The 20,883-nt window shown below is 34.7% G+C and overlaps 2 protein-coding genes across 3 annotated transcripts in view; one reads left to right on the plus strand and one right to left on the minus strand.

Moving 5' to 3' along the window:
* The window catches only part of GckIII (Germinal centre kinase III), a 97,386-nt gene extending 95,773 nt beyond the window's left edge, over positions 1 to 1,613 (minus strand). For both annotated transcript variants that reach the window (XM_085955350.1, XM_085955349.1), the window contains exon 1: positions 1,137 to 1,613. In XM_085955350.1, coding sequence (XP_085811476.1) covers positions 1,137 to 1,151 — 15 coding nt within the window. In that variant the 5' untranslated portion in view covers positions 1,152 to 1,613. The remainder of the gene's footprint in view (positions 1 to 1,136) is intronic.
* Positions 1,614 to 9,302: 7,689 nt separating this feature from the next.
* LOC147066440 (tubulin glycylase 3A-like) lies at positions 9,303 to 18,127 on the plus strand. Its single transcript, XM_085956202.1, has 8 exons — positions 9,303 to 9,423; positions 9,579 to 9,984; positions 12,690 to 13,130; positions 14,704 to 14,918; positions 15,665 to 15,755; positions 16,075 to 16,245; positions 16,722 to 16,975; positions 17,115 to 18,127. Exons 1-8 carry the CDS (start codon positions 9,303 to 9,305, stop codon positions 18,125 to 18,127), a joined length of 2,712 nt encoding a protein of 903 aa, XP_085812328.1.
* The last annotated feature ends 2,756 nt before the right edge of the window (positions 18,128 to 20,883 follow it).

The following is a 20,883-nucleotide window of genomic DNA, read 5'->3' on the forward strand; positions in this document are numbered from 1 at the left end:
AAATCAATATTTAGGTAAAGTATTTTGTATAAAAATACTAGGGCAGAATGTAGGTAGGTATAGGTATGTATATTTTCCAATTTTGCCAGTGATGAAGATTGTATTTTTGTTGATTGCTGCATGTTACATAACACCGTTTCATTTCAAGTTGGGGAAATTCATTTTACTTCATCAGACATCAATAATACTTAATTCGTATAGTAATGTTATCAAATTAATATTTTCTAGCAATCAAGACCGGTATAAAGAGATTTGAAAAAGGTCTGACACTTTGTTGGTGACTGCAGCATAAAACTGTCACTTATGTAAACATGGATAGTAAACTTGACATGTCATCAATATTAAGATAACCTAATATGTGCTCGAAAATAATAATTATTATTTACATAATATTATTCGAAACATGTGTTATATGCTAGAATACGTCCAAGTAACCATAGCAAACATTTTATATCACACAAAAATATACATTAACCAAATGACAATTTTTGACAGTTCAGTTAGGTAGGTAAGTACATGTTAATGTCAAAAAAAAAGATTATGTATACGATTTGGCGATAGTTTAATAAATGTAGCTCGATTGAGACGTACATATGTGGTCATAAAACATATTATTATAAAGTCATAATATTCAACGCAGGTATTGCATCGCCAAACAAGTCGATATAATATAATTATGTAGCATAGGTAGAGTGCATATTTTTACAATTGCTATTGCCAAAAAATACTTCACAGCCTGAAGACAGATTACTAGTGTATAAATATTTGAAATCAATTAAAGTAAATACACGTACTGAGATGCTCGATTGATGTACGTCGAAGATTACAGGTACAGATTTACGGTCATGTAGGCCCATGTATTTCTTCATAACTGTACCATACCATACATACATAAGAACTTGTTTTCATCGTATTTTGACATTATGAACTAGAAAGTGGAATATTCTATCTATAGTATACGCATTCAGGATGGTGTGACATAATTTTGCATTGAATAATACGGTTTTCCTAATAAGAGCACCGGAATGAACTCTTCGTGTCAGGGTTTCATGGAGCATGTACTAAGATTAATGGACATACGAGCTTATATATCCCATATCACAAGTCTTAAAATATTAAATTGAAATAATACTAACCTCATTAAAGGCCATAATTCCGGCCGGCTGGTGGAGGACACTCCGACCTCCACAAATTACTTAATAATCACAATTTGTCAAAACAATTCTGTAATGCATGGAAGTCGTTCATTGGGCACACGAATCAAATAATTCTATCAAATATTGACAGCAAACGTAACTGAACATATTGGTGTGAACCAAAGGTAAACATCTAAAAATTAATATTATCGAAAACACCTGACAATATCACAAATCACTGAAAAACTAACATTCCTCAGGTGGGATAGGCACTCATATTACAATGAAAACTAACTAGAACTTGTATAATTTAACAAATTTAAAGCAGCAATATGAATCATAAGTCTGTTTTAAAAATTTATCATCGAATAGAACACATTCAATAACAAAAATGATTCGAAAACATTAATTCGACACCATCCAGACCCATAGAGAAAAGTACTGCCGCCATTTTGCCTTGATGTCACTTTTAGTGTTGCCAGTTGAAGCCTTTTAATTCGTCTTTTTTTATTTCCTCGCTCATTTTCGTAATATTTTAAATCATTTTCATTTGTTTATTTTAATTTATATGTGCTCACAGGGGTTAGTTTTCACTGATGTGAATGTGATTAATAAACTAATTTTATGTTGTCACATTTACTACAAATTAATGAAAATAAACGCAATTTCTTCAAAGATACAGAATGTATATTGAAAGTTTAGTTAAATTATTTTAACATAAAATACATACGAAACCTAATTATATTCGTTATCTTTTAGTGAAAAATTCTGTGCATAAACTGGTACCTACACAACATTAAAAAATAATTACATAGGTATACTTGATCACTTCGATACCTATTTTTTGTAGGTAGGTAGGTATCTACAATTGATTACGTATGTATGTACGGCATACGCAGTGCACATAAATTTTTTCGCAAATTTCCGGATTTTTATAAATAATAGATATATTTTGAAATGCTTGTTATTTTATTTAATGTAAACTTGAAATGGCACTACAATCAATCTAAATAGGTATTATATTATGTCAATATTACATTAGATATTCATGTTCATAAATAATAATAATATGTTGATTGCCATGCTGACTGAATGCTACGGTGATATTACTATATACCTATAATTTTGTTGGACAATCAATATTATATTTTTAAGCTTTCCATATCCCTTATCTAGGTACATACTTACCTACGCGGGGTCAAATGATATACCTTTACCAAGTGTGTAAAGTGTTCTATCTATCAGTATAAAATTCACATGAAGCAAAACAAAAACAGTGTACCTACCAATAGGTACATTAGTTAGGTACCTACTTTATTAAATTGAATAATATTATATGACAATCGATCGTCCGTCCTTGGTAAAATAGTAAATACCTAAACCTACCGTATACCCTGGATTAACTGTGTGGTCGTTCTTCAATCCATGTGTACCTAGATACTCGTTCTATCAGTATACGGGGTTTCCCTAAAATTTTATTAACTAAATATGGATTTACCGAATGGCTGACAACCTATCCCAATAATTAACAAAGGATATATCCCTTCAGTGGGTCTATTCTATACTTATTGAACACTAAATTAATAAATAGTATCAAACTTAGGGTAGGTTTGTATCAAAATATTAGCACTTATTGTAACAATTACACGAAGCTGGTTTTTATTGTTGCAATAAGTGCGATATTTTAACAGCAGCAAGATATGTGCTGTTAAAATATAGCACTTATTGCAACAATAAAAACCAACTTCGTGTAATTGTTACAATAAGTGCTAATATTTTGATACAAACCTACCCTAAGTTTGATAATATTTATCACTTTATCACTTTAGCGGTCGATAAGCATAGAATAGACCCACAGGGCCGGTCTTTGAGAGAGAGGACCGATTAGGCCCAATCGGACCTAGCGATCTAAATGCCCTCGTTCTTGGCATGAAATAAACAAGAGAAAACATGATTTTAATTTAATCTATTGTAGGTAGGTAGATACCTAAAAATGACAGAACGTTCAATGTAGATATACCTAGTGCCATTGAAGAAAGCACATTGCAACCTAGGTGATAATGCGGGATGATACGATTCATTGACATTTCGTTGGGTTAGGCAAGTCATGCGTTGCATAAAGGTGGCGCATAATTAAGAACGGCGAATGAAGAAACGAATTTAAATATCACATTTTTGACAGCAGTGGTGGTTTCCATACAGAAGACGACGTGGTGGCTTCATTAGAAAGTATCGGCATAAACTACTGTTGTATTGTACGTCTTAATAGGCATTATTTATTTTTTTAATACCTACACATAATAAGATACCTAGGTATCTAGGTCCTAACAAATTTGCTTACAATTTTAAGCTAAACATAAGTGAGGACAGCATTTATTATACTCGTAGGTCTACTTTAAGGGCGACACTTTGCCTAACGACGTTACTAATACTATTAAGCTGAAATGTTGAATCGAGAAGACCACGATGGCTTTTACACGACTGATGAAAATACTATGTAGCCATGTAGCCACTACAACCTAAACCTGGAACTCATGTTTAGAATGGTAAGGTTTTGTGTTCTTTCGGTCCTATTAATCAAAGACGTCCCTAGACAAAATGCCGCCCGTAGGCAGCCCCAAAATGCTGCCCCATTTCTATACAGTATTTTTTATCATCCTTTCATGACTAAGATATCTAAGAAATGTGTTGTATAGACACATTACTAACAAAATACATACCTACCACTAAATCTAATTTAAATGCCACCTCTGCTTCAATAGACAATATTGTGAGTCCACAATTTCAGATAAGTACGTTTAAAAATACCTACACCTGACTGGGAAAAACATTTTTTATACATTTTAAATTAGGTAAGTATGTACCTACCTATAATTCGAAAATCGGACATGTCATTGCCATTGCTGATCATCAAGGACGTGACCTAAAAGGTTAACGGAAGTAAACTCGAGATCGCTCTGTCTAGTTCTGTTAAACCTTGTATGTTAATTAATAGGTACATTTTGTTTGTAACCAGTTTGTAACCAGTGAGCTGATTTTTTTAAAGGGAAGATATTTACTAAGTTTAGGTAGCTATTTCTATATACACCTAATGATTCTCCTCGATTTGCCGCCCTTCGAGTAACTGCCGCCCCCAAGCAATGCCTAATCTGCCTACCCCCGCGGGACGTCACTGCTTACAGAACCAATACTCAGAAAACTAGAAACATTCGAAATGTGGGTGTACACTGCACAGGGTACAGACATAATATATGGTCCGTATCAGCTAGAAAGACAAATTTACTATTGTAAGATGCGGCATCGTGACAGAAATATCAATTTCTGCATGTTATCATTCGAGTTCCGTTAATCGAGGTCTTACGGAAGAACACCGTCCTGTCTCAAGAATCTCAGAAACTGATTTGAGCTCTACTACTTCGTCCCTGTTCAGAGCAGTGGCAGACATGGAAATATAATAGGTACTCCAAAAAATCTCATTCAGATTCCAAGCGTCAGGCCAAGAAGCAGGTCCAAGTATGGAAAATTCAATTAAATTAAAATCTTGAAAATAAAATTCTCGTCTACAGAATATAAATCAACTGGCATTTAGAACAAAGAAATCTTGTTAACTCTGTAGCTGAAAATGTTCGTCGCCACGAAATCTATGTACATATTATATTATATATAGGTATGTAGGTTCTTGCTATATTGTACAGTACTAGGTACATACTCGGAAAATTGTAATGTTCACATATTTCTTTATTTGAGCCCCATGGAATATGTAGCTCATAGCACTACAGAAGTGATGCACAAACCGCGGTCGTGTGAAGTACTTCGTCACCAATATGTAACTATTAGTATTACATAATAAAATGTAAGTCTCGTCTAGTATAATATATCATTATTTTTCGACACTTTTACCCGTGAAAAACTAGAAAATGGATAAATTGGCTCTTCTTTCAAATAGATTGTGCATCACCAGTGACGTCTCTAGATAAAATGCCGCCCCTAGCCAGCACAAAATGCCCTCATTTTTTATACAGTATTTGTATCATCCTTTCATGAGTCCAATATCTAATAATATATATAGATATAGATATCGCAAACCCGATAAAACCAGTGAGCTGATTTTTTTTAAGGTAAGATATTTTCGTTATTACTAAGTTTATGTAGCTATTTCTATGTAATCCAAATGACTCTCATCGATTTGCCGCCCTTCGAGTAACTGCCGTCCCCAAGCGACGCTCAATCTGCCTACCCCCACGGGACGTCACTGTGCATCACTGCTCTATACTTCGCTTTTAGCTTTCCTCAGAACTGATGAGAACAGAATGAATTTAAGATGATAAACTGTTGATTCACACCGATAATAAGGCAATAATTTCCGTCTGCAGGGTAGGGCCAGTGGCGCACCCAGGGGGGGGGGCAAGGGGCCCTGGCACCTTCCAAAAATGAAAATTATCAGAATGATTTTAAACATTGAAATTGAAAGCCAATATACTATACCTTTGGGCTGAGACAAATAAAAACACGGCAAAAAAATGATTTGTAATAATTCTCCAGCACCCTTTTTAGAAAATTTTCTTAGATTTTAATTTCTAACACAAATATTTCGAAACACTAATGTCAGGTTTTTTTAGAAACACAATCCCTAATGGAACTGTCAAAAAATTATCTGTGTCCACCCGAATTCCGGAGTGGTGTAGGTCACGGCTGGGGAGGGCTGACAGAGCTCTAGCCTAGGGGCCCGGCGTGTCGGGTTGACCAGATAAGTGAGATAAACACACATAATAAATTAGCTTTAATAGTAAAAAAAAGTCGCTTGCGGCGCTATTATACTTCATGGCCATGAACATTTTCAATTACTTATATAATTGTGCAATATATTTTTTGATTATTATGTGTCGATAGTCGACAGCTCCATTATTAAAGTAGATGTATTAAAAATCGCCAATAATTCACTGTATAAGTACCCTTAATTTGAACTGAAACACAATTTGAAGAACGTTAATGTAGTGTTTCACACTACCTTTAATCTTAGCGGTAGGTAGGGGGCCTGCCAAATATCCTAGCCTGAGGGCCCGTTTCAGGATGTGGGGACCATGGTGTAGGTACACCGAGTGCAATAGACAAAAGACCGATAAACGAGAAATTAGGCTGTGAAGAAGAAAAAGATCCTATGGGACTAATTTACATTCTCCTCCTTGGTCCCCCCCAATATTAAATCCTGGGTGCGCCACTGGGCAGGGCATCATACAAAAAGTGATAAACATGATATTATTGTTATGTCGTATTCAGGCAGTTTCCAATAATTATCCCGGGAAGTTAACTGTCAGGCGTGATATTATGATGATTGAACTATGCAGGTATTTAGAATATCAGTGCACCAAGAGGGGGACTGACAGGGCTCCAGCCTGGGGGGCCGGGCTCATGGGGGGCCGGCATGACGAGTCGACCAAATAAGTGACATAAACACACATCACGAATTTGCTCTAATAGTAAAAAAAGTCGCCGGGGGCGCAATTTTCCTTTAATACCTACTTAGTGGTTATATTTTCAAATATGTGGTTTTGCGATGTAATTTTTAAATGCGTCCTTATTTGATAATTCCATAATTCAAGCGGATGTAGATAAGTATTAAAAATATCCTTAATTTTACCGTGAACGCCATTTGGAAAACGTTACTATAGACTTGTAAAGCGTCACACTGCCTTTAACCTTGGCCATAGGTAGGGGGGACCGGAAAAGAGTCCCTAGCCTTGTGGCCCGCTTTAGGATGTGGGGGCCATGCACCATGCATCAAATTCTCAGGACATGTGTGTTTCCACTTTATTTTCTTTTATTGTGTTAATTGTCAATTCATGATGGAACTGCATTGTATTATTGATTAATTTAATAAAACGCAATTTTTTTTAGTACTTATTCCATTTTAATTATTTAATAAATCTGGACCGGTTTCGTCCTCCTCAGAGGGACATTTTCAACCAGATTTATTAAATAATAAAAGTGGAATAAGTACTAAAAAAACTTCTAAAAATAATGTTTCCCTTTGGTTGATTTCAGGTGTCCACATCAGCGTTCGAAATGGAAAACTGGAGCGCTCAATAATTTTCCGTAGGTATGTATCAAATTTATGTATATTTTATAAAAATAAGTGTGTTAGATTATTTTCTTATATTATGACCTATTTAGTTGAGATGGTCAAATTATTTTTTCCAACGACAATTTTACGGCTTTCGTCAACCGGGACGGCGCTCTGGTTCATTTCGAGCCCTGTGCCCACTCAAGAATGACAGCCAAATTGTATTAATACCTACTGGCACTTTTATTTGCCTCATATAAAGGTGTTTTTTTATGTCCGATTGAACTTGAAATTCTAAAGAAATAACACAAAAAAATATTTTTAATCATACTTTTTTTTATCCAAAAGACCAATACATGGATGGCATTAGCGTTTAGAAAAGATTTCGGGCATATGCCCACCGCGGCTGTTTTTGACAAAATGCATTCTGGACGTCTAGTTTGATATACCTACCTATTTACAATTTTATTAAAATAAGTCGATGGTTGCGGTCGCCGTAATATGGCACGTAGCGCCATCCTGTTGAACCACATCTCGTCAGGATCAATGTCATCCATATTTAAAAAAAATCATTGATCGTGGTCCGGTAACGATCTACATTAACTGTATCGCGAACTTCGTCCTCATTTTTGTAAAAAAAAAAGGTATGATGATACTACCAGCATGGGAACCGCAACTTTGCAGTTTTGTGGATGCAAAAAAAATCTGTATTGGTCTCACTCCATATGCGACAATTTTGCTTATTAACAAACCTATTAGTCAAAGTAAAAAATGAGCCTCATCGCTAAACGTAATTTAGCTTATGATTTATATTGTATTATTCATTTTTGTATGTTCTCCGCGGTCCTGTCCCATGGGTACTTAAAGTTACGTAAATTCCGTTAAAGCATACTTCAGTGCGTGGCGACCACAATCTTGGGTAACTGCTACTGAGACTTTCCCAGGCATAAACAATAATTGGTGAAGCTTCACACATTGGACTATCACGCCGTGGGTCCCAGGTTCGAATCCTGGGTCTGGCAAGTACACATATTGTTTTTCAATTTGTGTCTGTCAGGGTATGGACCTAATAGGTTGAGCAAATGGCTGACATCCATTTCTCGTAAAAAACACAATCTGTTAATACAAACCTCTACTCTGTGGAGGCCCATATGATCCTATTAGGATCGGCCATGGTCGAAAGAAGAAAAAGAAAAGAAGCTTCACACCAATCGTAGGGCCTCGTGACACGCCCGATTACGACACGGTGTGGTGGGGCGGTTGGTTTGGAGGGGTCTATGTTTATATTGTCGTTATCATCTTGGACATTTTGTGAACACATAGGTGCCCATATGATATACTGAAATTCACACGATGTAGTTAGTAGAGCGCCCGTCTCTGGTCGTGGATTCGTTCCTGCATCTGCCAACAATACATGTCATGTTGTTTTTCGATGTGGGGGATCCAGGGGCAAATTTCTCAGCTTTAAAAATACAACGGTTAATTACCACTCCTGGTAAAAGCAGTAATATAACTTCCACTTTGTAAAATAAACGTATTTATTCAGGTCTTATGTGTAGGAGTGTAGATATATTATATCAAACCTATTATGATGCTTGAAAGACTTGACAAGGTGCAATTAATAACCTATAATGGCCCTAATCATTATATCATACAATGATATTTCCGAATTTCGTGTAAGTTGTCCTGACTTCACACTATCTATAATAACTTTTGCCGTGAAATTATCTCAACAGATACTTTCGTAATGTATTTTGTGGTCCGACACGGAAAAGCTCTGACGTCACTGCGACCTGTACCAGTTGGGGAAATGCACAAAAATTCCGTGCCAAACCTGGAAAATACTTTCATTATGTATACTGAATCAGAACTGGGTTATTGCACTTGTGTGTATGTATTTGATTGCAAAGGGCTGCCAGTCTTATACTGAGCTTTCGCCAGCGACGACGCCTTTCCCGGCGTCGGGAAATGTCTCCACGAAGTTATTTTATTCTGTAAAAAGATCTGTGAATATTATTTTTATCTAAATTTACTTATCCATGATTTGGAATTTCACATAAAAAATCGTGCATTGTCATTTGTGAAAATTAATTATTTTTGCACTAATGGCAGTCGTAAAGGATATGGACGATGTGAGACCAAACACCAACGGTCCAGCCGATGAACCAAAATTAATTAGGCGACCGCATAGTGCTCACACTTTTCCTTCTACCAGACAAAGTCCAGGTTATTTCTACATTTTTTTTTATTAGATTGGCAGTACTTTAAAGATTGTTCGAAATTTAAATTTCCTGTCACTTTATATGGAATCATTGTCATCATACTATCGCCTTGACAATCGAAATTATTTGTTGTAATTTAATGTAGTTTGTGTGTTTAAGGTAATAGTCCATCCGAAAGTCGAAAGCAATATCCTTGGGTAAATGGAGAAAGATGGAAAGAATTGAGGAAGATGTCAGAAACGGCTGTGAAAGAAAGAAAAGTATTCCTCATAAAAGGTGGCGGTTTTCCTGCGATTCGCAACGCACTGACGGAGAGAGGCTGGATTGAAAAGTCAGAGTCCGCGAGACCTCGCGGAAATAACTATTTTCCTTTTACAAATAATGACCCTAACGCGTCTCAAGATCCTCTCTCGAAAGCCAACGACACGGAGAAAACTTTAAAACTAAAATGTGAAAGGGCCATTATGCATAAGTTTCTCGAACATCAGCCCGTTGACTTTTTGTGGACGTCGAAAAGAGATAAATATGATTGGATGCTCGTGAAAAGTGATGTGATAATTAGCAGGTCGGTATATAATTTAATTTATACGTAATAAATATACAAAATTGATCGGATACATTATTTCCACATCTAATAACTTATCCAACGCGAAAATTAACTAGTAGACAGGTAGGTACCCTCAGAATAACGCGACATCGTCATTAGGAAAAAATGCAAACTTTTAACTAAGAACGTTTATGTAAAAATATTGAATAAGTAATCTATCTACCCATTATTAAGGTTCCATATAAAAAGTAAATCATGCATCAGAAAATGTTTGGTAAGTTGGAAATATGTTATCTATGTCAGTGGCGCACCCAGGGGGGGGGGGGGGGCAAGGGGCCCTGGCACCCCCCAAACATAAAAATTATCAGAATGATTTTAAACATTGAAATTGAAAGTCAATAAAGTATAAAAAATGATATCAGAAAAATGATTTGTAATTCTCCAGCACCCAGAAAAAAATCTTAGATTTTAATTTCTAACACAAAAATTTCGAAACACTAATGTCCCTAATGGAACGGACAAAAAATTCTCGGTGTCCACCCGAATTCCGGAGTGGTGTAGGTCATGGCTGGGGAGGGCTGACAGGGCTCTAGCCTGGGGGCCCAGGCTGTGGGGGGGGGCGGCGTGTCGGTTCGACCAGATAAGTGAGATAAACACACATCATAAATTAGCTTTAATAGTAAAAAAAATCGCCTGATTATACTTCATGGCCATAAACATTTTAAATTATATAATTGTGCATTATATTTTCTGATTATTATGTGTCGATACTTCACAGATCCATTATTAAAGTAGATGTATTAAAAATCGCTAATAATTCACTGTATAAGTAGATAGGTACCCTTAATTTGAACTAAAACACAATTTGAAAAACGTTAATGTATTGTTTCACACTGCTTTTAATCTTAGCGGTAGGTATGGGGCACGCCAAATATCCTAGCCTGACGGCCCGTTTCAGGATATGGGGGCCATGGTGTAGGTACACCGAGTACTACAGACAAAAGACCGATAAACGAGAAATTAGGCTGTGATGTGTTGCGTAGGTTTGTGTACAAGTTAAATGCAATAATACTTTTTTTTGTCAATTTTCAATTAATATTTTGGAACCTAAATATTAAAAAACCAAAAATCGACGATAAACATTCAGGGAAAATATCGACTACGGTGGTGGTGTAAATCAAAAGAACTTTTTTTTTCAGTGGAATTCGGCATAAATATTGTTGCTCTCGTCTAGACCAAGCGGGTAGCACAGCCGATATTATTTGAGTAATGTTTTAGCATAGGCACTATGGTCGTTGGAGGGTTCAACGGTTACCGCCACTATGCCTCCAATTTAATAAAAACTAGGAGAAACTGTACAAATATGCCGCCGTGTATTGTGAAAATATGTAAAATAATTATATGAAGAAGAAAAAGAGCCTATGGGACTAATTTACATTCTCCTCCTTGAGCTCCCCCCAATATTAAATCCCGAGTGCGCCACTGATCTATGTATATCTTATGGTAAATGAGAATACAACACTCGTTAGCTTAAACCATCAACTGAATTAAATTCAAATTTTGTTAACACGAGTAGGTACCTAATGCTTTTAGTGGACCTTGGATGCGGGTCTTGCGGAACCTGTGGATGATTTTATTATTTTTATAAATAACTAAATATATGAAATAATTTTCTTCCCGTATCAGCGTTCGAAATGGAAAAGATTACGAACCGGAGCGCTCGAAAATTAACATGGTTATCAAATTTTATGTGTATTTTATAAACATAAGTGTGCTAGATTTTTTGTTATATGGCATATCTAGCTCAGACGGTCAAATTATTTTGTCCACGAGACGGAGCGATAACTTTACAGATTTTACGAACCGGAACGGCACTCCGGTGCGTTCCGGTCCATTTCGAGCCCTGCCCCGTATGTACCAGTGGCGAAGGGTGGAGGTAGGCTGTTAAGATTCGACATAAATAGTCCACATTAAACTTTGTTAGTCATACGTATTTGTTTTCATTGAACTAAATCTACAATTTACAGTTGATGGTTAGTTTTTAAAAATCAATTAAAAACCATAATAGTTTTGGTATAGGTATTTTGGGCGATACGACAAAATTGTGCACACTTTTTCATTCATAATTATTTATTTTCGTTGGATTAAGAATACATATTACCTACACAGATTGTTGGATCATTTTTTTAAATTCATTAAACCCTGCCTAAACTAAACTATAATAGATAAAACATATTATTCTATCTATAAAATATTCAAAGTTATGTATGATTTAATTGCATAATTTTAGATATTTTGTAGATAGACAAGTATTTTTTGACTATTATCTATTATGCCTTGCAGGGTTTAATTGAATTATAAAAAATAACCATCACCATCTGTAAATTGTAGTCCTGCATCAATGAGAAAAAATATGTATGACTGACAAAGTTTAGTGTGCATTATTTATGGCGGATCTTAACAGCCTACCTCCACCCTTCGCCACTGATGTTGCTTCTGGCAGCCAATAGTGAATGTGTTTTAATTAAAATATTTTTGTTCTGCAATATTTGAATTCATTGAAAAGGTGGCAGGTTACAATGATTCTCTCATACAAACGCAGTCATTGGTCATACAGAGATGTAAATTATGGAGATATTGAAAATTTGTCTCAAAATGATTTCCAAATAGCTACCTACCTACTTGTGTTTACTTGAAATAAAATATTTTAAATAAATTTTCAGGTTTTGCAGATCGAATTTCACTTCCAAAGAGGGCTTGTGTTCATCGCTAAATCAGATGTACTGGTATACCGAGCCGAGCATTGCCAACATACATTTCCCAAGATGTTACAACTTACACAACCAAGACCAGCTAGATGAGTTCGTTGAAGACTTCCGACTGACAGCCTGCGTAGGCCTTCTTAAATGGCTAATGAACAACTTTGCAGAAGGGGGGGCAGAGTCTGTTGCCGTTTCAAATGGAAGAGTGCCCCTCACGGCTGTTGAGTTTGCTCTCGAACGACTTGAAGAGTATCTTGACTTTGTCTGCCACAAAGACATTGATGAAGTCGACGATATAACAAAGCACGTTTGGGAACACGAATGGGACCAATTTTTGACGCAGCACTATTTGGTGATTCACGAAAATGCAAAATTCATTGACGATAATAGCATATGCATCAGGTAAAAAAAGCTTTAATAATATCTAGAACATGGATCAAAGTTTCTGATGAAATTATTTTTAATTCATACACTTAGGCCATGCGGAGACACAACCATTAACTACAGCCATATCTGGTTGCTACACACTGCAGACTGTTTTATATTGTATTTATAGGACGTTTGCATATACAGCATCGAACATCTGCAATATGCTGCAGAAGTTAAGTTCGCAAATCGATGCTGGAACCACCCACTCCCTACCTAAAAATTCATCATTGTAACGCGAGCAGTAAATAATGTGTACTACAGCTGCAAGTAGCTTACATGTGTATGTAGCTCAATAGCGAAGGGTGGTGGTAGGCTGAACATCCACCATAAATAGTGCAAATTAAACTTTGTTAGTCATATGCATTTGTTTTAATTGAACTAAGACTACAATTTACAGATGGTATTAGATAGCTTTTAAAAATCAATTAAACCCTGCCTAACCAAACCATAAAAATTTTGGTGTATTTTGGGCGAAATGACAAAATTGTGCCCACTTTTTCATTCATCCGTATTTGTTTTCGTTGGATTAAGAATACATTATATTACACATATTGTTGTTTCATTTTTGTAAATTCATTAAGCCCTGCCTAAACCAAACTATAATAGATAAAAAAATATTATTCTATCTATAAAATATTCAAAGTTATGTATGATTTAATTGCATAATTTTAGATATTTTATAGATAGACAAGTATTTTTTGACTATTATCTATTATGCCTTGGTTTTCGCAGGGTTTAATTGAATTATAAAAACTAACCATCACCATCTGTAAATTGTAGTCCTGCATCAATGAGAACAAATACGTATGACTGACAAAGTTTCGTGTGCATTATTTATGGCAGATCTTAACAGCCTACCTCCACCGTTCGCCACTGATGTATCTTGTGGCAGCCAGTAGTGAATATGTTCAGCTACCAGTAGTCGTGTCTGTGCTAGCCCTTAGTCTTGGGATTAGTTTTACATAATTATGTAAGATGTACTTAATCATATTTTTAAAATGTAGTCTAAAGTAAAGAAACATCCCAATATGACTCTGATGTGATTGAACCTGCATTACTTTCTCAATTGTTAAAACAGTTTGACTTCATTATTGTTCAAGACGGAAAATGGCTTTTCAATGCCTTTCACAACGCAGTTTCAAAATGTTACAATTCGTCTTGTGAATATTTGGTACTAAACATGTCCAGTGTCATTAATCATAGTTTAGTCCAGTACAAGTAGGAGCTGCTGCCATCCACCAGAGCGAATCCAGAGGTCAAACAGTCCGATTAATCGCTAACGGTTTATGAGTTACAGCTATATGCCATCATAAATCGTCCGGTGTTCGAATTAAGTCATCACAATATAAAAAGTATTGAATGATATGTGAAATGTTAGTATGTGACGCCCTCATTCATTGGACAATTTATACTGGTGGATCTTTGTTTAAACATCATCTTATTGGCTGTCTGACAATATTACGAAAGTCAAAATATATTGTTTTTTAATATAGCTGTTAAAAAATAGCAGTTTTAGTCTTGTTAAGTAAAATAATTACAATGTCAGTGCCACAGAGCGCAGAGCTGCGAAGCTGTTGATTGCTATTGGAAAATATTGGCCACAGATGGACATGGACGGCATTATGAACATTTGGATTGTTAAGCCTGGCAACAAGTGCAGGGGGAAAGGAATCCAGCTGATGAATAACATCAAAGACATCGTTGGCATTGTAAATTTTCCACTTGCGGCCAAGACCAGATTTGTAGTACAAAAATATATAGGTATGAATTTGGATTCATAAAAAAAATGCATGCTATTTTTATTTCTAAAATTCCTTAATATGCATAAAACATAAAAACTTTTCCCTTCATCCAAAATAAAGATTTTGTTTTATTATTTAAAAAAAAATAATTTGCAAGTTTGTTAAGGCTATACCTCAGCTGAGGCATGGTCTAAAAAGATTGTGACTAGGCGATGCGCGGATTGCGGGTCGCGGGTGCAAATGACGCAAGCCGAACGAAATATAATTTGTCATAAAAGTTCAACATGCGTCCTTTTTATGTTATGTTTATTATTATATTCGTAATAATAATAGTATACTCATTGACATGTTTTCTTTTTCAAGTACATGCGGAACGTTTTTTAGTCATCTTTACACGATTTAAGAATATATTCATCCGACTCCATCACAAAAGAAATTTATGTGCGAACAGATCGACTATTCTCTCCGAATGGCAACGCGGCCAAAATTTCGTTCCACATAGTGTTGAAAATTATTTGCCGTTCACTTATGTACGCTCTTAATGATCATGTACTTACTTATAATATGACGTGTATTTGACATAGAAATAATAATACAATCATTGTTACGTTTGTTATACTATATTAATTTTATTTATTTTCTTATATAAACGTGTAAGTTAGTATAAATAAAATTATTATTTCTTTTATGACTATGATAGCTTTCTACTAAGAAATATCAGTAAATAAAATGATTATTAATCAATAAATTTATTTACAATTTCAGAAAACCCCTTGATCATATACAATACAAAATTTGATATCAGACAATGGTTTTTAATCACAAATTCTCAGCCAATGACCATCTGGATGTACAAGTGAGAATATTTCAGTAATGCGATATTTTAAATAAGTCTTTACACGTCTGTATATGTACTTTCTAACGGTGGAGTAGCGTTAGAGCAGTTATCTTTGAAGCTGATGGTGCTGTGCTGGTTTGAATCCCGTGTCTGGCAAAATTAGATTTTTTTCAATGTGTATTTGACCAGAACAATGGATCAATGGATCGAGCGAATGACTGACAACAGTGTCTTCCATTATAAAGTCTTCCATTATGAAGGAGCTTATATGCTCAGTTTAAAAGCGAATTTGGTATTTTACTTTATTATCTATTTTAATTTTGATAAAATATTTCAGAGAGAGCTACTTACGATTCAGCTCACAGTTGTTCAATTTAACCAACTATCATGAGTCGGTCCACTTAACAAATAATGCAGTACAATCTAAATACAAAAATCATGGACAGAGAGATAAAGCACTGCCGGAGGAAAATATGTGGGATTGCCACACATTTAAAACATATTTAAGGTAGATTATTCAATAACTAACGAATGTTACAGTAAGTATACACATTTAAAAAATTGAATAACTCAGAAACTTGCTGATTTTTGAAAAATATTTGTACCGAACAGGTCTCAAACCTAGATCCATAGGATTCTAGCCAGTGTGCATTATTAATTAAAGTATTAAACAAACTGTATAATACTAACCAAGTCAAAATTTACTAAAAATATACATCCAAAGTGTTCTCTCAAATTCTGTTAAATTGGTGACCATCTTTTGTGACTCCAATTTTTAGATTTAAGAATGTACCCAATGTATTTGTTCCTTGAAATAATTTATTCTTTCTTTTCTTTATACTTTGCTGTTTACTACATTAATTTTCTTAGTACGTTATTGTTATTTTGATAATGAATAGGTACAGGCTGGTACCTAAAAAAGGCTTTTGGAAATAAAAATATTCATCAATAGAATTATGCACCTACATTGTATGTTAATTTTAGGCAAATTGGAAAATCAAATATGTGGGATGAACGCATATATCCTGGAATGAAGGAATGTCTTATAGGTACAATGCTCGCTTGTCAAGAATCAATGGACAGAAGACAGAACAGCTTTGAACTATACGGTGCAGATTTCATGCTGACGGATGATTTTACACCGTGGCTAATAGAGATAAACTCTAGTCCTGATTTGGCACCGACGACCAGCGTTACAGCCAGGCTTTGCCCGCAGTGCCTTGAGGATATAATCAAAGGTATAGCCTATGCTCTGTGGATAGATGATACTAACATAATATATTATTTATATAAAAAGGTGTTAATCTTTATTATAACCATTGAAAATATGTTGTTTAGAAAAGTTTTAATTATTTCATGCTCGGTTGTTTCTTACAGTAGTCATTGATAGACGGACCAATCCGGAAGCCAGCACAGGGATGTTTGAGCTTGTTTACAAACAAATTATACCGAGAGCCCCGGCTTATTTAGGACTTTCGCTTTCCATAAGCGGTAAAAAGATATTTAAGAAAATTAGAGTTGAGAAGCCAAAAATAGAGAGAGAAATTACATCAATTCTCACTAAGCCAAAGTCGGAGTTAAATCAAGACGTTGACATTCCAATCGGATACACGGGTCCGATAATAACAGACCTACTGGCTTGGTTAAAACCCTGCAACGCCGAAATCGATGAAACCAGTAATGAATTGGACAAGAAAAAAAGTACGGTGCAGCACGCCTTAACCGTGGTCAAGTCCGGTCTCCTTCTGAAAACGTCCAGTAAAAGAAATCGGAAGGCAACGTCGACGATGTCATCGTCGCGAGGTCGCAGCGCCAAGAAGGATAAAGGTCAAAATTTTAAAACAAAAACTCCTTCCTTTAGCCATTACTGTTTCCGTACCGAAAATGAGAATTTAAAAGAAACGCCTTCTTACAAAGACTGGAAGAGAAATTCTAAAACCGATGACAATAAGAAGATGGAAAGAGTCTACTGGCATGACCCCGAGTCGAAAAATAAGTCAGTAGGGAATAAGCGGTGCTATATTGAACCGGCGACTTGGGAAAGGGACACCGCCAGCATATTGAGGTCCTGTTCGACATCCATCTTACAGCAGAAGGTAGTAAAACTAGACAGTAAACAAATAATACAGGTAACCCCACGAGCTTTCAGCCCAAATATTGTTTCCGTTAATAAGATATACCCCGTGCTCCGCAAAGTTGAGAACTGTGTCAGTGTCGACAATGAATCGTCTAAATCCGGATTCTCCAGCGTCGGTCTAAATATCAAACGATTGAAACATTTTAAAAGAGATATGAATAAAAAGGCCAACGACGCACAATTGTACACTAAAAGTTATTCTTTTTATGGTCCGTATAGAACTGTTCCGACTCCGGAAGCTATGCCAAATTAGAAATATAATTAAATGTTGTAAATAAATATATTTCGATGTATAAAAATGCATAGCTGTTTTCTTTTTGTGAATGCATGCAACCAACCTATGGATACAAGCTATTAAAAATTATTCATTCATATTATCTTATACATCTTTTACATTATTAATAATTGATTTGAATATGATTGAACTTTTATGCATTTAAAAAATACAATATGTGCACATAGTTAATATTAAAATCAATTCTAAAGACACAGTCCTAACTCCTGAAAAAATCCTACCATTATAACATAATAACCAGGGAAAATAATGGGAAGTGCGTTACTTATCATTTAGGTGTGGTTGTTAAGATTGTACGATTTTTTAGGTGAAGAAATATGGAGAAATTAAACTCATGTTTACATCTGTATCAAAATTTGCATTAAAATTTGTCACGTAAACACAATGTTTTATGGCTTGCTCCCCCATTATGTCATACACGAAAGCTGCTATTAAAGTCTCGGTCTCTGATGCCTGGCTTTCTCATTTCTATCTTATTAATCAGTTCTGTGGATACAACAATCACAGCAACCATAAAATTGAATTATAATTAGGGAAAATTGTCTGTGACTACCATTGACAACTTAACAATAACAAACAAAAAATTAGCTCAAAATATTATAAATTAAAGCAAAACAAAATGTGGTAGTAGATATTAACTAAATTGTAAAATGGATAATGACATGACTATTAATTGTCCATTAAACATTCCTCTTGAAAGGAATATGGTTGACCAAAATAAAAAGATAATTAATTTCGTATCATTAACAGAATTTTAAAATGAGAATTATCTAAATAAAATAAATGACAATCAGTTTTGGAACAAATTGACATATTGTCAGTATTTTAAATTAACTGTTAAAAGTATTTATTCTGACAGCAATAAATTTTTAGTAAACATTCTTAAAATAAACCTTTCTATATATTTTTTAGTCAGTTAAGTACAGATTTGAGATACATTGCTACGTCTGGTTAATATACGAAGTATGTATCACACAAATTCACATAATTGCAGGGCATCTCTGCTATATTATTCTGACAAATTACTATTTAGTATAATCTTAGTTGGTTTATTATTGTTTCATGTAAAGATATCAATATTTCAATATTATTTCAGCGTAATACAAACTCAAAATAACCCCCGAAATCAAGAACATGAGTGACATTCTTCCGTGGTATTACCAAATACAGCCTACTCTGAAAAACAATGAAGTCAAAACATTCACAACACCGTGTACTATTATAACGAATCTGATAAAAGAGTGCATTTGATGTCATCATTTTGAATATAATATAGACTGACATATACATTTTTCACAATGATAAAAAAGAATTCGGCAAACAATAATACACAACAAAAACCTGCCAATAGATTGTCTTCTTCTTTAAATCACAATAAAATTAGAACTGTTGAAAAGGATGCGTCCACAAGCGAGGCGGTTGAACACTCCAAGAAGAAGGTCAATAAAAAAATCTTTCAACAGTTTGCGGGATCTTTAGGTAGTACAAAACTGACAAAATATAAAAACAAGAAAAACCCTTCTGAAAACAAGAAGAAAATGTCCAACGAAAAGAATTCGTTGAAGAAGAAGAAAAGTTACTTTCATTCTATCGCAAATAATATTGCAAAGCATATTTTTCTCGAGACTGCGGAGCAATTATTTATAAATGAGACCACATTACTTTCACCAGCAAAAAAATTGTCTAACATAATTGCATCCCAGATTTCAAATACAATTATCCCATATCAACTTAAATCAATCCCTAATGCACCAAAGGAAATAAACACAAAACATTCTTTTTCTAATAAAGTAACACAAAATTCAAAAGGAAAAGGAATGGGAATTAAATTAAATAACGTACACACCAAGGTAAGTGAATTCTAACACAATAACATAGTAGGCAACTAAGAATTATAATAATCTATTTATAAGTAACCATGAGTCCAATTTTTTTTTATTCGTTTCGAATCAATTACATATATATTTACCATATCTCCTATAAATTATCAATTTCTTTCATATAAAAATGGGATGAAAAATATGATTTGAACATCACTGACCCTCCAAAACATTATATATTTGAATGATTGCTCCATAGATCTAATAATATAATAGTCTTATGACACAATATCGGGTGAATATAGTGGATGCGGAACACTTCCCAGTCAAGCTGCTAAATTTACATCACCATACATGTATAATATGATGCGTTTCCTGCTGACACCTTTCTGATTTCATGAAGGTGTCTGCACTGTCGACCAAGTAGACCCGAGAGTGTCAAGACATTTGTTGGATACAACTAAACTAGTGATTTTGAATCATTATTGAATTCAGCAGGATGCTCACTGGGAAATTTTCCCAATCAGTGTAACAATAATTATTGACTTTCAAGATATTCCCGGTAGATATATTTTTTTGTTACGATTGTTGAATTAATTCCCGATTGAAAATAAAACAACATGCAATGACGAAAAGTCGGATGTTACTCTACAATTTAGTTTTGAGATATAGAAACTTTTTGTTTGTTCAAAACATAACTTCCACAATCTGGTTAACAATAAGTGACAGCAAAACACTATTCGCAATTGTTAGATTTAATTTAAACCAATACCCTGTTTACACGTGCATGGATTTACTGCTGACAGTATCGCAACCATAACAAGAAAATCCATATATAAACACGTATTATAGTGCAAGTATCAAGATTGCATACATGGATCAAGTTCAGAAGCT

The sequence above is a fragment of the Rhyacophila brunnea genome, unplaced genomic scaffold (genome assembly GCF_057557595.1).
Source record: "Rhyacophila brunnea isolate RB1 unplaced genomic scaffold, BYU_Rbru_1.0 scaffold_5, whole genome shotgun sequence".
NCBI lineage: Eukaryota > Metazoa > Arthropoda > Insecta > Trichoptera > Rhyacophilidae > Rhyacophila > Rhyacophila brunnea.